Source organism: Octopus bimaculoides, chromosome 2 (assembly GCF_046866305.1).
Source record: "Octopus bimaculoides isolate indiv1 chromosome 2, ASM4686630v1, whole genome shotgun sequence".
In the NCBI taxonomy this organism is placed as follows: domain Eukaryota; kingdom Metazoa; phylum Mollusca; class Cephalopoda; order Octopoda; family Octopodidae; genus Octopus; species Octopus bimaculoides.
Window position 1 is genome coordinate 187,263,219 of NC_142929.1, and position 17,346 is coordinate 187,280,564.

The 17,346-nt window shown below is 38.5% G+C and overlaps 1 protein-coding gene across 2 annotated transcripts in view; it reads left to right on the plus strand.

The window, feature by feature from the left end:
• The window catches only part of LOC106875383 (uncharacterized), a 96,566-nt gene extending 81,697 nt beyond the window's left edge, over positions 1–14,869 (plus strand). The window contains exons 8-12 of one of the 2 annotated variants that reach the window (XM_014923487.3): positions 332–430; positions 2,638–2,715; positions 4,211–4,378; positions 6,850–7,041; positions 8,710–14,869. In XM_014923487.3, coding sequence (XP_014778973.2) covers positions 332–430; positions 2,638–2,715; positions 4,211–4,378; positions 6,850–7,041; positions 8,710–11,274 — 3,102 coding nt within the window. In that variant the 3' untranslated portion in view covers positions 11,275–14,869. The remainder of the gene's footprint in view (positions 1–331; positions 431–2,637; positions 2,716–4,210; positions 4,379–6,849; positions 7,042–8,709) is intronic. The other variant, XM_014923488.3, reaches the window with a different exon arrangement.
• Positions 14,870–17,346: the final 2,477 nt, after the last annotated feature.

A 17,346-nucleotide genomic window follows, 5' to 3' on the forward strand; every position in this document is an offset into this window, starting at 1 on the left:
GTTTTGATCCCCCAAACGTAAATTTACTTTGAAGATTAGGTCTAAATTTCTTGAAGTTATCTCCCCTCTTCGTAGTTGCTTTGAATAGGCTTTTGTTTTCTTTTTCTAAAAGGGAAATTTTAATTCAACGAATATTTTAACATACAGAATTGACTACATGAGGCTTTATTATTGACTCATAGTACTTATGCTATGAAGCTGAACTGTGTACATTAATAAGAGGGTGGGTGCTTAGCGAGCTATATTAGATTATGTACTAGCAAGAGGTGTGTAAAAACTAACACGTTCCAAATAATTATAATTGAACAGAGACTGTTCTTTTACTCCTCAGAATGGTGACACGCCATTACACATCGCTGCAGCATTGAAACGAAGGAAAATAGCTAAATTGCTTGTGGAAGCTGGTGTTGATTGTTCATTACGAAACAAGGTATGTTTTCATTTATTATTTGGTTCTGTGAATGAGCTCAAAAACTGATGAGGTCGACTTTGCCCTTTTATCCATTCAGGGGTCAATAAAATAAGAACCAGTTGAGCAGTGGGGTCAATGTAACGGACTTCCCATGTCTCTCAGAATCGTTGGACTTGTGCCAACATTTGAAACAATTATTAGAGGGACTGGCAAAGTTCTTGTCATTGTTGGCAACTTGCTTCGCCAAAGTGCCAGGTGATGCCCATGAGAGAGCTTGGCTTTTCTAATGCCTTAGCCTCACCATCACCCGTAATAATACCGTGAGCATGCTGGCTTGCTTCAGTAAATTCTGTTGAACCTTGTGGTGTGTGACCAATTGAAACCCTTGGTGCTGCATTGTTGTTTTTTTTTTCTTGTTTTTTCTCTTGTAAAATATATTCCTGTTCATATTTTGAATAAAAGACTTCCCTATAATATATATATATAAAAAAAATATTTGGTTCCATATTTTGTTTTGCATCAGAAAGGCAGGGAGAATACTCCTTCATCTGTTAACAATTGCCTTGGTTTGCTACTCTTTGTTTTCTCTCATAGATACTCAAGCAGGTTTAGTGAAGGCCCCAAATCTGGAAAGAAAACCTCTCTAGTGATAACGTTAGAATAAAAAACATCTCTTCTGTTTTTTTGTTTTTTGTTTTTTTTTCTGCTTGTTGAAGATTCAGCTGAAATAGGTTGCAGAATCTCTGGTCATCCCTGTCATATGAGTTAATAAGAAACCTCAAATAAACCAGTGTTGTTGGAAACATGGCTACATGTTGAAACAAGGCCAGCAGAGTAAATACTGCTGTTGTACACATTTTTGTTACTGTTTAATACCAGATCATCCTTGATGCAAAAGACCCCTGATCAAAAGCCATCAAATTGTGACCATCATGTCTTATATTCAGATATTGTGTATCTAAGACTACATTACCCAATGTTCTTTGCCTTTGTTAAGGCAGTAAGGTTTGATTCACAGGAAGGTTGGCTGCTAATTATGGTAGTTTGAGCTGAGGCTCCTTCATCTCTCTTCTTGGAATGTTAGTGTAAAAGGGCAAAATGTATGGAAGGCTCATGTTTTGTGAGGGGGTAAAATCTATGGAAGCCTATGTTTTGCAAGCCTATGTTAGCTGAGAAAAATGTATGTAATTATTTCAACAATCTGGTAGAATCATTAGCATGTTGGACAAAATGCTTAGCAGCATTTCTTTCAACTCTTTATATTCTGGGTTCAATTTCCACCAAAGTCAACTATGCCTTTCACCTTTAGGGTTCAATAAAATAAGTACCAGTTGAGTCCTGGGGTTGGTGTAATTGACTAATGTTAGTTCTCAACCATTGTCCACATAGCCTTTGGGGGCCTATACAGGATTTTGGTGTTAAAATTTATCTGTAATAAATTGGTTATATTTTTTCAAGGCACAAAATATTTTGATAAGTATTTTCATACAGTTTCTAATAATATTTAATTAAAATAAAAATATAATACAATTTTTAAACATCAGATGGCTAGGAGGGCCCATTCAAGTAAAATAGGCATCAAATGGATCCATGGGTAAAAAATGGTTGAGGAACACTAGACTACTAGACTACACCCTCCCCTAAAATTTCAGGCCTTGTGCCTATAGTAGAAAGGATCATCATCATCGCCATCACCATCGTCATCGTCATCGTCATCGTCATCATGCTGAGAATGATGATGGAGATGATGATGGAGATGATGATGGCAATGATGAGTGTGATGTTAGTGGCACCATTGGTGGCAGAGGGGTTGATGGTGGTAGTGGTGGTGGTGATGATAGTGACAATGAAAGCAATGACAAAAAGAAAAAAAGATGATTCTGAAGGTGAAGGTGATGGTAGTGGCAGTGGTGATCTATGGTGCCATTGTTGTTGAAGATAATTATGATGATGAGTGGTGACGTTGATCAATATTTAACTGATAATTAAGGTTAATTGTTTACACACCTGGCAAAATGCTTAGCAGCATTTTGTCTGTTTTCAGGTTCTGAGTTCAAATTCCACTGTTGTTTGACTTTGCTTTTCATCCTCTTGGGGTCGATAAAACAAGTACCAGTTGAGTACTGGGGTTGATGCAGTTGATTTACCGCCTCCCTGAAATTGCTGGCCTTGTACCAAAATTTGAAATTATTATTTAACTAATGATACTATTTGTCTTTTTCCAGCAAAATGAGACAGCTGCTGACGTGGCACGAAGAAAAGAATATCCAGAGATTATATTAATTATTTCAGCAAATCACAAGGTAATTTGACTTGACTTCTTAATTCTATTTTTCAGTTAATATTCTTTTATATCACTACATGAACTTCATCACTTACTGGTTCTGTTCTCAGCTTGGGATAAGCTTTGGCCCATGGGAACTTCTGAGGAATTCCAACCATATTTCATGGTTTGCTACCTCAACAGCTCCTTTATAGGATCCAGTGGCTAAAGACATCATCAAGAGGATCCATGTCCGGTTTCGGCCCCTACTCCTCTACCATTTACGACACCCCCATCAACCCTACCTTTTGGAGGTGTCTTCAGCTCTGGTGTTGAATGCGTTTTTCTTTCTTCTTTTTTCTTTGGCCTTTTGTTCTTTGGTTTCTTCGATGCAGCATCAACGAACGTCAGTGGGCGAATGACCATCCTGCCAAATTTCCCTTTAAATACTTAGTGGTAGGCTCCCTCAGCCAGCACCATGTGATACTATCTAAGCTTCAACTGACCAATGAGGGGAAGGAGTGTAGTTTTGGCCTGCGCCCTCTCTAAACCTATCTTCCAACAGCTTCGTGTTAGTTTCAGTTCCAGCAGCCAGAGTCAACCAGCTGTCCGGTGGTACAAGCCTTCGAACTATCAGGGAGGAGGGCACGCAATGAACGAGATTGCATCCTTGGCTTCTGTTAAAGAATTACCTTTTAACAGTTACTTGCTTAAGTCCTTGCAGTCTGGCCATGCTGGGGCACCACTTTGAAGGGTTTTGGCTGAACAAACCAATCCCAGTACTTATAATTTTGTTTTTAACTGGTATTTATCAGTTCTTTTGCTGAACCACTAAGTTATGGGGACATAAATGAACCAACACTGCCTGTTAAGTGGTGGGGAGGATTGATAAACACGGACAAAAAGACACACATGTTGTAGATACATATTGCTTGAAAAATAACTGTCTGAGATATAGACAACAACAGATTAAAACAACCGCACATGCTGACTACATTACAATGGGTTTCATACAATTTTGTTCAACTAAACTTTTCAAGGCAGTGGACCCAGCTAGACCATAGTCTAATGACTGAAACAAGTAAAAGATAAAAGATAACAGAAAGATGTAGGTTAAAACATAATATATATTATGTTTTATATATATTACTTTGCCCTCTCAGGTGCCAGTGCCACTTAAAAAGCACCTGTACCAGTGCTGCGTTAATGCACCCATGCTGGTGGCACATAAAAAAGCATCCAGCACACTCTGTGAGATGGTTGGCATTAAGAAGGGCATCCAGCCATAGAACCCATGCCACAACAGATAGTTGGAGTCAGCTCCATGTCAAACTGTCCAATCTATGCCAGCATGGAAAGCAGACATTAAACGATGATGATGATGATGATGATGATGATGATGATGATGATGATATTTTCATTCTCTGCCTTGAAGAATCTCTAGTAACTAGGAGGAATTGTCCCTCTTCTTGAGACAAATGAAATTAAATAAACATAAGTATCTTTTCCTAGACTTTTGTATTTATTTTATGCAGGGCAAAGCTCGACCTCACCAGATAGTTCCAGAAGATAAACAAGCTGTCCACATTGCTGTCGATGGACCAAACATGGTGTTCAGAGGTAATGCTCCCACTGCTGCCAATAAAGAAACAGCAAAGCCAGAAAAGGAGAGGAGATTCTTCTTTTTCAAGAGGAAGAAAAAAGTAAGGAGTTATTGTTTTGTTTGTTTTTTTGCTTCTTAGCTTTCTCCTTCATCAGTTCTACTATTACTACTACTAATGCTGCTGCTGCTACAAGTACTGCTGCTGCTGCTACTACTACTACTACTACTACTACTACTACTACTACTACTACTACGACTGTTACTACTACTACTACTACTACTACGACTGCTACTACTACTACGACTGCTACTATTACTACTACTACTACTACTACTACTACTACTACTACTACTACTACTACTACTACTACTACGACTGTTACTACTACTACTACTACTACTACTACGACTGCTACTACTACTACGACTGCTACTACTACTACTACTACTGCTGCTGCTGCTACAAGTACTGCTGCTGCTGCTGCTACTACTACTACTACTACTACTACCACCACCACCACCACCACCACCATCATTACTACTGCTACTACTACTACTACTACTACTACTACTACTACTACGACTGCTACTATTACTACTACTACTACTACTACTACTGCTACTACTACTACTACTACTACTACTACTACTACTACTACTACGACTGCTACTACTACTACTACGACTGCTACTACTACTACTACTACTACTACTACTACTATTACTACTACTACTACTACTACTACTACTACGACTGCTACTATTACTACTACTACTACTACTACTACTACTACTACTACTATTACTACTACTGCTACTACTACTACTACTACGACTGCTACTACTACTACTACTACTACTACTACTACGACTGCTACTACTACTACTACTACTGCTGCTGCTGCTGCTACAAGTACTGCTGCTGCTGCTGCTACTACTACTACTACTACCACCACCACCACCACCATTACTACTGCTACTACTACTACTACTACTACGACTGCTACTATTACTACTACTACTACTACTACTACTACTACTATGACTGCTACTACTACTACTACTACTACTACTGCTGCTGCTGCTGCTGCTACAAGTACTGCTGCTGCTACTACTACTACTACAACCACTACCACCACCACCACCACCACCACCACCACCAATATTGTCCTCAGAATTACCACTCCTACAGAAAACATAACCAGCAATGCTACTACCAACACTATAGCCAGTGTCAATATCCAATTCACCGATACTACCATGACTATCACTGCAGCTTCTCTGCCTCTCCTGCCACCCAGTATCACACCTTACAGCATCTCTCTTGTCACTCCCCCTCTGCCTTCACTGCCATACACCACCCAGGCATTATCACAGCACTGACTCCTACACGGTTGTCTCTCCTGTCACTACCTGACAACACCATGCAATGGACAGATGTATGTTACTGTTGCACCAGTTACTCTAGCAATATTTCTACTAACACAAAGGCGGTGAGCTGGCAGAACCGTTAGCACGCCGGGCGAAATGCTTTGTGGTATTTTGTCTGCCGTTACATTCTGAGTTCAAATTCGGCCAAGGCCGACTTTGCCTTTCATCCTTTCGAGGTCGATAAATTAAGTACCAGTTATGCGCTGAGGGTCGATGTAATCGACTTAATCCCTTTGTCTGTCCTTGTTTGTCCCCTCTATGTTTAGCCCCTTGTAGGCAATAAAGAAATAAGAAATGTTAGCATGCTAGATGAAATGTTTAGCAGTATTTTGTCAGTTTTTATGTTCTGAGTTCAAATTCCATCGAGGTCGACTTTGGGGTTGATAAATTAATTACCAGTTGTGTACTGGAGCTGGTTTAATCGATTTACTTATCCCCTGAAATCGTTGACCTTGTGCCAAAATTTTAAATCAGTATTTCTACTGATGCAAAGGCAGTGAGCTGGCAGAATTGTTAGCACGCCGGACGAAATGCTTAGCGATATTTCGTCTGCTGTTACGTTATGAGTTCAAATTCCGCCGAGGTCGACTTTGCCTTTCATCCTTTCGGGGTCGATAAATTAAGTACCAGTTATGCGCTGAGGGTCGATGTAATCGACTTAATCCCTTTGTCTGTCCTTGTTTGTCCTCTCTATGTTCAGTCCCCTGGTGGCCAATAAAGAAATAAGAATCGTTAGCATGCCAGTCAAAATGCTTAATGGCATTTTCTCTGTCTTTATACTATTTTCAAATCCCTCTCTTGTCAACATTACCCTTCATCCTTCTGAGAGTTTGATAGGCACCGGCATGGCTGTGTGGTTAGGAAGCTTGCTTTTCGACCAGATGGTTTCAGGCTCAGTCCCACTGCATGGCACCTTGGGCAAGTGTCTTCTGCTATAACCTCGGGCTGACTGAAGCCTTGTGATTGAATTTGATAGGCAGAAGATCCCAACATGTGTGTTCATGTGTGTGTAAGTGCTTGTGCCTCCTAACTGAGAGGAGGGAAAGTACAAGTCAAATACTGTGATTGATATAATCAACAATTTCCTCTTGCAACTTTGAATTCTTGTACCTATATCAGATATTGATTTTGTTTTTTTAGCAGGACAAAGATAGAGGATCAGGGCCAGAGCACCCACAGCCAACCACAAGCAGACAACAACAACAACAACCACAAAGATTACATACACCACACCAAGTAAACAAAAGCAATCCAGTTCAAGGATTCTTCAACAAGTATGTCCCTAAGGAAGGGTTTCAGTACTACAGAGACCTGGCTGGAAATATTAAAGAGGTGAGAAACTGCTCTGTTGATAGTAAAGGGCTTAAAGTTGTACTCTATAGGTATTATTTTGTTATTGTTTCTATTCTTGTTACTATTTCTATTGTTACAGGTATTTAATTGTTTTATATTGAAATATATATATATATATATATATATATATATATATATAAATAAATATATATATCATCATCATCGTTGTCGTTTAACGTCCGCTTTCCATGCTAGCATGGGTTGGACGATTTGACTGAGGACTGGTGGACCAGGAGGCGACACCAGGCTCCAATCTGATTTGGCAGAGTTTCCAATCTGATTTGGCTGGATGCCCTTCCTAACGCCAACCACTCCGAGAGTGTAGTGGGTGCTTTTACGTGCCACCGGCACAAGGGCCAGTCAGACGGGTACTGGCAACGGCCACGCTCGAAATGGTGTGTTTTACGTGCCACCTGCACAGGAGCCAGTCCATCGGCACTGGCAACGATCTCGCTCAAATGTCTTTTCAAAGATATATATATATATATATAATCCAAGAAAGTTAGGGGTTGTGAATCCAACCCACTAAGGGATAATATCTATCCAATGTACTGATATACTGCCGGAAGGATACCCAATAACTATTACACTAGTGTTTTTTTTACCAAGTGCAATAAATGGGTGCGGGTAAAAGGAAATTTTACCCTTTATTTATATAGCAATAAGAAAATGGAGGGGAATATGTGGTACTCATCAGGCTTATTCTTAGACAGCTATATATGTGTATGTATGTATATTTATATACATATACACACACACACACATATATTGATAATAAGGAGAATGAAGAATTTAAACATTCTAACTTTGTTTATTTCCATTTAGTTTATACATAATAATTGTCCAACACGTGTTTCAATTGCATTAACTGCATATTGTTGCATTTTTATATGCACTGATTTATGCACTGTTAGTACGATCTCTTCAAGATACATAAGTATGACATTGTTTGAAGAAGAATTTTCCTCCGCTATTAGTTTGAATTAGACTTTACTACTACTACTACTACTACTACTACTACTACTACTACTACTACTACTACTACTACCAGGGCTAATTCAAACTAATAGCAGAGGAATAAGCCTGTAAAAATATGCACTCTTATTTGTCTATAAAGTGGGTATATTAATCGAAGTGTACAGTATTGTATATTGATCTTACCAATCAGTATTTCTCTAGGGGTTCAATGGAGTGTTAGATAACACCTGGTACAGGTTTACATAACTGGGCTGTTATCTAAAACTCTGTTGAACCCCTAGTGCGAAACTGATTGGTAAGATTGGCTGTAATAGATATATAATACTGTACAATTTGATTAACATCACACACACACGCACACACACAAGCAATGTAGTGATCACTACAGATGAGCTTTTATTCCAAGGGAAATTAGCTTGCTAGTATAGTGACCTTGCTCGCTGTGGGACAGTTATCTCCCCTGTCAGTACATAGACAATGTGCTATTTGTGGCTATAAGGGTCTTTGACTCTTGTTTCTAGCAATGTAGGTGCTATCCTACACCCACAGTCACTATTAGTGACAATTGAATTTTTCCTTTTTGGTTTTATACTGTGTCTAGCCATCTTTGTTATTTTATGCATATATATATATTATATGAAACTTTTCTCCTCCATTACTCCATTACAGGGTCCTATTGGTTATACACCTATATGTCAATGTATGCCAATTGTGAAGAGAATCGAAAAGAACATGGATGAGACGAAGGAGAACCTTTACGACCACATTGATGCCTCACACCAGATATTACAGAACCGCATCAACCAGCTGGACAAACGGACATCACAGCAGGTTTTCTCTATTGATCGTCTTAATAAGGAGAGGTTGGATGCTTCTCATAGCCAGTGTAAACAACATATTGATACTCAGTTCAACCAGCAGCGTAAAAATGCTGAACGTTTATATACAAAATACAATGAGAACGTAAAATCTGAACTTCAAGCCTGGCTTGAGACGAGATTAACTGATGAGGAAAGTTGTCACCCTCACCACCATGATGACTCGGGATTTTACCATCGAAGTGTTTTCTTTGATGTTGTTGAGAATGAAAATGGTCGGTTGTTTCGATCGCGTTCTGATGAAACTTTGTCACAGTCAGACTACAGCGTAAGACATCGGAAAAAAGACTTTTATGAAAATCGGCAAGCTGCAATGCAACAGATCCGTGCTTGGCAAACTCCTGACAGATACAGACGCCGTGATAATTATCCTGTCAGAGACAGCTCTTTGAGACAGTTACCAAATGTATCAGTTAGAAATGTAGTAACTGTTCCACATGGTCCCAGTATTACTCGTCCCCGCACTATGATAGAATGTACATCCCCAAATCAGACATCTTCCTTTAATCCCCCTCCACCTGCTATAGCTCAGCTCTCTTTAGAATCCTCTCCAACTTCTAAAGCATTTGAAAATAGGGCAGTGAAACCATTTACTCCTTCAAAATTAAGGCACTCCACACTTCCCTCTAAAGCAAATAGCCCCAATTTACCTTCAACATCCTCTCAAGGTCTTGCCCCAGGACATTCAGGTACTTTAAAACACCAAAGCCAGGTAATGCCTCACTTAAGCCACAGTAGTCAGGGCCAAAAGGATGAAAGGCAAAATTTAGTGGAAAGGGGCCCACCAGAAGTAAGCAAAATGATAGGACCTGGGATGGGCCCCAATAATGTATTTACTTCAAATCAGCCAACACTGAGACAATTTAATGAAAACTCTATGGAAAAAGATTCCAAGGAAACAGTTAGGAACCAGAGACAGTTTTTAACTGTTTCTAGTTACTCTGTGACAAAAACTTCTGAAACTCAGTTGTTACAAACAAAACAGTTTCTCCCCAAATCACCTGCTGCCAAAAACAGCAATGAAGATTCCAATGGAATGAGGCCCCGAAGTCATAGCCAAGACATGCTTGCTGATTCATCATCCCGTGACATAATTCGGGAAAAAAAATGTATAGGTTATTATCATTCTGAACGAACAATGCCATTAGACCGGAGTAAATCTTACGGTAACCTCAAAGAAGAATTATCAGGAACACAGTCTAATAGTGTCACATTACAGTCAAATACAGCAATGATGTCACAGTACAGTCATCATCAGTCGTATACAGTGCCAACACCTTTCAAAACTGCTCCTCCACCAAACTCTGCTTATTCTAACAGTGTCAACAACACAAAATACACAAGACCTTCTATGGCAGATTCTGCTGCAAAATCATATGGAACTGAAGCAAAGCAGTCTCCACAGAAAGATATGGTATTTTCCAATTCTAGTCAGTCTGTCTGCAAAGAACAGTATCAAAAACAAATGCAGAAAGGTTTGTCACAGACAGCACTAGACTACACATCTCCTTACAAGAATCCCACACTAGACTACTCTTCTCCTTACAAGAACCCTGCACTAAATCGCACATCTCCTTACAAGAATACGGCACTAAGCTATCACAGCAATAGCAAAAACATGCTAGGGAACCAACAGATGGATAATCCTAACCTCAACGACACTCTCAACCCTCTTAGTAGATCAGAACCACAACTGATGAAAGCAGACAGTTCAGATGGCCACCATTACCGAAACAGTCCAACAGCTTTGTCATCAAAAATAGTTAATGCACCGACCAATAACAGTAGTGCAGCAGCTTGTGTCCAAAATAACAGCCACCAAAACCATTGGTCTTCATCTCCACTACAGAAATCCAACTCCAAACTCTCATCTCCAATGTTAGACTGGTGTCATAAAGAGGACTCCAGCAGCAACCCTGATTCAGGCTATAGCTGTCGTATCTATGGGAATGGAAACAACAGAAGTAGTACATTACTGAATACATCACACAGCAACACAGCAACTCCAACATCTTCATTTAGTGGAACTGATCAGAGTCCGAGTACAGCATCTGCCTCTTTACAACTGTCACCTTACAGAGGACAGCTACAGAACCAAGTAGCCAGAGACAGCTATGATGATCGACAGTCATCAAACAAACAGTATTTTGAGTCAGTCACAGCTCATCTTCAGAATTGGTACAGCAAGAAAAAACTAGAGACTTCTCAAAAGGAAGTACCAAAGACTCTTTCACCAACATTATTACAACAACACCAGCAACAAATAGCACCATCTTTTGGTACAAATAATCCATATTTGGCAACTAATTATCCCCCTACACCAGTGAAAGGCTACATCAGAGGAAGTGATGTATAGTAACATTAACATCATACATATACATTCCGTAATACTTTCACATTCCATCATACATATTCCATCATACGTACACACTTTCTCTCTTGCACATGCATACACTCCATAATACACTATATTATTAAAGATATATGTACACATAGATACCTGTATATATGTATATACTCACATTCCAATTTATTAGTGTTATAAATGATGAGAAAATGTTTGAAATTGTCTACATGTGCATATATATTCATGTAAATATGTGTGTGTATGTGTATATATGAAGATACATTAATAGACTTTAACATTATTCTGTTATCATCCAAACATCTTGAAAATAAATTAAGGCCAAGGTACCAAGGCAAAAATATACCTTACATACTAACACACCATTAGTTATCAATTCAACATTTAGTCATCATCCGTCTCAACAACTCCAAAGTTCAAGTTTACAAGATACTAATTTAACAATTCCATGTTTCAGGTAATCCCTCCTTCTATAAAGAATCAAATAACATCTGGAAGTAATCTGGATTAACTGTGGGTCAGTTGGTACAGTAATTAATATCCTGATAAGACATGATCAAAAACATCAAACACACTTCAAAATCAAGTGTATTTAATGAATAAATTACAAAGTCAATATATTTAATGAGTAAATTGCAAAGCCAATGTATTTCATGCTGTGGTGGAAAGGAAGAATTGTAAGCCAACATCAGAGACAATGGTCCTTCCGCAAGAGAGAAAGGAAAATAAAACAGAAAACATTAGCATACACAATGTTGGTTTAAAAGACTCTTTAAATCCTATAATCATTTGTATTAGAGGTGTAAATGATGCTATAGCCTATTAAGATGTAGTTCATTGTGAGAGGGATACTAGGGTTTATTCTGGTGAAGTCCACATTCTGAAAGGGGTGTTAAGGTCTATTTATGGTGCAATTGACTGTGAGAAGAGTGCTAGCATCTATGGTGTGGTTCATTGCAAGAGGGGTACTAGGGTCTATTCACAGTGCAACACATTGTGTGAGGAGTGCTAGGGTTAATTATGGTGGAGTTCATTGTGAAAGGGGTGCTAAAGTCCATTTATGGTGCAGTTCATTATTAAAGGGGTGCTACAGTTCATTTAGGATTTAGTTCATTGTGCAAGGGATGCTAGAATCTATTTGTAGCTCAGTTCATTGTGTGAAGAGGTTATGGTGTATGTAGTCCTGTGTATTGTGTGAGGAGTGCTATGGTGTATTTGTGATCCAGTTCGCTGGATGGTTAGTGCTATGGTGTATTTGTGATCCAGTTCACTGGATGGTTAGTGCTATGATGCATGTATGGTCTGGTCCATTATATGAAGGGTAATATCCTGTACATGTGGTCCAGTCTATTGTGTGTTGGATGTGGGGATGTATTTACATTTCTAAATCCCTTGGTTTATCCATTATTTGTCTCTTTCCTGCCTGGCAGATAGAATATTGGAGGCTAAGATGAAATCAGTTAGTTTTAGAGGAGCAGAGGCCATTGTAGCAATGTAAAGAAAAAGAGGACAACAATGTAACATGTTCTTAGGTGGATGGATTTTTCTGGAATGTGTGCTTTGATGTATGTATGTGTGTACGTACGTTTGTATATATAGGTGTGTGTATGAATGTAATATTGGTTTCAAATTTGGCACAAGGCCAGCAATTTCGGGAGAGAGGATAAGTTGATTACATCGACCCCAGTGTTCAACTGGTACTTATTTTATCGACCCCAGAAGGACGAAAGGCAAAGTCAAACCCAGCGAAATTTAAACTCTGATCCTGGCAGAATTTGAACTTAAAATGTAGACAGACAATATGCTGCTCAGCATTTTGCCCAACATGCTAACGATTGTGTCAGCTCACTGCCTGACGGGATGTAATATTCAAAGCACTAGATATAGAATATGTTGAGGATTTGTGACAGGGCTGTCTTCTGATCTTTTATAGAATCAAAGTTTCATTATTGTCAGTACTGTTGTTGCCACCACTGATGTCACTGCCAGCAACAGCATCATTATCATCATCATCTTCACCACCACAATTACCACCACCACCACCATCACTGCTTTCATCAATCATCATTAATAACGAATCAGTCATTCCATTAGGCATGTGTTATAGCTGTGCCCTTAAAAATCTTGTGTCTTTGAACAATGGCAGCCCCTTGCCCAAATCATATACTGTAATTCATGGCATTTTTGAAAGTCTCAAATTTATTTAACCCATGTTCCAAGGCTAGTGTTGTAAATTTGACAATCTTGTGGTAGCTTCCTCTTTGAATTGCTTCATCCCTAATTGAAAAGTACAGGATTTCTCAGATCTACTCCCTCTCCAAGTACTGACAATTTATGATTGGTTAATAGTATAAGTACTGTGGAAGGCACATGAGCTAGTGGTTAAGGTGTTGCATTTATGCTTGCAAGGTTGTAGTTTCAATTCCTGGACAAGGCAGTGTGTTCATTTCATTTTGTTTCAGTTCACTCAGTTGTAAATGAGTTAACCCCGAGATGGACTGGTGTCCTGTTCAGTGGAGAGTAATTGTAATTTCAGTCAATTATACACCATGGAAATTGGGTTAAACTCTCACTTCAGGAGTTGTAGGGATCATGACAGACTTAGGTCTAAGTATGCTAACATGGACTTAGACTATTACGTCCAAGTAAATATTAATATTAATAATTAATGTGCTGTATGGAAATAAGAGAATTGGGAATTCAACACCATTCCATGTAGATTTGGACTTGTGTTGAATTCTTAATTCTCTTACTTCTGTATGATACATTAATTGTCAATATTAAGATTTGCACCTGGTTGGTGAGCTTGCAGAATCATTAGCGTGCCAGGTAAAATAAATTATTGATTAAGAATTTTTTAGACTGTTAAAAACTATTTCCTTGTCTACATGGGTAAAGGCATGTGGCCTAGTGATTAAGATACTGCACTCTTGATTGTAAGATTGTGGTTTCACTTCTCAGATAAGGCAGTACATTGTGTTCTTGAGCAAAACATTTCATTTCATTTTACTCCAGTTCACTCCGCTCTAAATGAGTTCCAGCAATATCTGGGAAGTTAACCCTGAGATGGACTGGCATCCTATTCAGTGGAGAGTAATTGTAATGTCAGTCACTTATACACCATGAAAAGTGGATTAAACTTAAAACTTATGAGTCCTGGGGCTCATGACAGATTTAATATAAGTATTATAACCCCTTTTCTTTGGATCAGGCCCTTTTATGAAGCAAATTCAAGCTGTTGGTGCTATGTTTACCTCTCACTACCAACAATGAGTGCTTCATGGCCAGTTATTCTTCTTTCATCTTCTATCTTTTACTTGTTTCTGTCATTAGACTGGCCATGCAGGGGCACCACCTTGAAGAATTTTTAGTGAAATGAATTGACCCTAGTACTTATTTTTCTGGTTGTCAAACAAGTGGTGGGGGACAAACACAGACTCAAATCCATTCAAAAGGTCCAAGGCACTTGCCCAAGGTGCCATGCAGTGGGACTGAACTTGGGACCATGTGGTTGGGAAGCAAGTTTCTTACCACACAGCCATGCCCACACTTGCAAAAAAAAAAAAAAAAAAAAAAAAAAAAGAAAGCTGCATAATCTCTCTTAGATCAAACATACTGTGTCAAAAAATGAAAGACACACCGAATAATGTTGTTCTAGTTATACTAGGTCTAAATAAAAGATCATGTTTGAAATGTCATAGGTCTGCTGGATGAGAACTGACCTGGTGCTAAACAAAAAAATAACATCAGTGAAGATAGCCAATGACTAAAGCGTATACCATTAGTATACTTCTCTATTGCAATCACAATTTCTCTCCTCTTTAGCTAGAGGTTTCATTTGTATATAAACTTAATACTTACTAAAATACTGGTCTCAAAACAATGGTGATGATAGGGCATGAACTCATAACCTGTAGTTGAGAGACCAGAGTTTTAATCACTCAGCCATTTAGTAGTTGTTCAACTCCAAGTCAGCCCTGATCATGCAGATCTATGATTAAAGGCATTCCAACCATAACCATCTCATCTTTTCACAAGTGCAGGGAATCTGTCACTACATTATTCAGTGTGTCTTTTTAAAACTGGTAGGGTGCGATTTGAAGGGTGTTTGGCTGTCATTTCTAGCTGGTCAAGAACCCACATAAGACTAGATGTTGAACCACTCAGTCACTGCAAAACTCACATTTGTTTTATTTTTCCCTCTACATTTGCATTTAGGTACTTATTTTTCTATACCTCTAAGAGATAAGTTGTATAAAGTTATCCTCTGGAAAGGAGATTAGCCTGTTGTGGGTGACTCCTCCTTAAAAAATTGGTACTCCTTACACATAGACAAACTGAAGTAATACAAATTTAAAAATCATGTTCTGAAACAAAACATTTGTTTTGGATTTGAACTCCTAACCCCCTATAACTACTTCTTTCTCTAAATAGCCTTCTTTTGAGAAAGCAATAATGAAATGATCAATTAAATCAGGATATGAGAAATACAATGGTGTGGAAGGAACATATTTGATTTTATCATAGTCCTTATGATCAAGATCATGCTTTAGCTCTTAGAGAAACTGTGTAGCTTTGTGTCTTGATAAAAATAACATCTATTAGCCTCCAGACATCAACAATTGAACATCAATTGTTGAGAATCTGCATCAGTCTGTGAGAATCTGCAAATATCATGGTCACTGTCCTTCTTTAAAGTAAGACAAATAAAACCATTATCTCAACTGTGTACTCGGCAGTTCTTAGACATTGTTGTTTAGTTCCAGTTAGTTTTGATCATGGAAACCATTAACAGATGTTGTCAGTCAAACTAAATGCAACTCACAAATATCTTGTGTGAAGACTGCACACTCTAATATGCAGAAGTTTATTTGTATAAAAAGCGTTGTGTCTTCATCTGTGCATACCCCTCACCCCTCTACTAGTTAGTTTGGTTTTTGTATATCTGTAAGTTCTGGTAGTAATTGCAGAGAAAATTGGCAAGGTGGATGTAGTTGAAGAGTTACAATTGTTTCTTTGTATGTTGGTGGTGTTATATCTCAGCACAGTGTTTTGGGTTAGTGAGGTTGTTGCTAAGAGAGAGAGAGAGAAGGAGAGTATGTGTGTGTGTGTGTGTGTGCATGTATGTGTTGTAGCAAGCTTTGTCAAGTTTGGGTTTAATAATCAGCGCAATTTCAAGAAGACTTTTATGTGAAATAATTACACATGAGAATGATTCTACAAAATGTCTTATCTAAGTGGTGCTGGTCAGTAATAGGAAGGGTATCTAGCTGTCAACTACTTGGTTCAATAATACATGTTTGTACATATTTACATAACCCACCTAACAGACTGCAGCATGGGAAAAATGGACCAAAAAAAATGTAAAATAAAAGAAGTACAAGGATTAAATTAAAGAGGTACAGGGATTACTTTTCAAAGAGGAGGGGATAGAATCCAGTATGCTGACATCCACCTCTCTATCTCACCCATTATATTACTAATGGGGAGGGGAGGGATAATAGGCTAAAGTTCCCGAATGGGATAGGAACTAAATAATTCCTGAGAAAGAATTGAATAGAATGGTTCTTGACTGTCTTCACCGTTTCAATCCCAGCTACTCTGTGCTCACATCTTGATTAATCCATCATGTTTACTTAGTTCACATCTCAGTTAATCCTCCATGTTTATTTAGTTCACGTCCCAATTGATCCATCCTGTTCCCTTGTTTCCCATCTCAAACCACCATCTTTACATAGACTGTTCACATCTCTTAATCCACCACGTTCAATTACTCCATGTTCATTCACAATCCACCCTGTTCACATTTCAGTTAATCCATCATGTTCATTTAGTTAATTAATTCACCCATGTCACTTTGTTCACATTTCAATTAACCTTGTTCACTTCAACCATTCACATTTCAGTGTTAACTAAGACAAATCACAAATAACATTCCAATTCATCATGTTCATTTAATTCGCATGACTCCACCTTCTTCACTTAGACTGGAGGGCATAATTAATTCATCCTGTTCACTTGGATAGGAAGTTCTAGTTTTTGTCTTGTTTTTAACAAAATGTT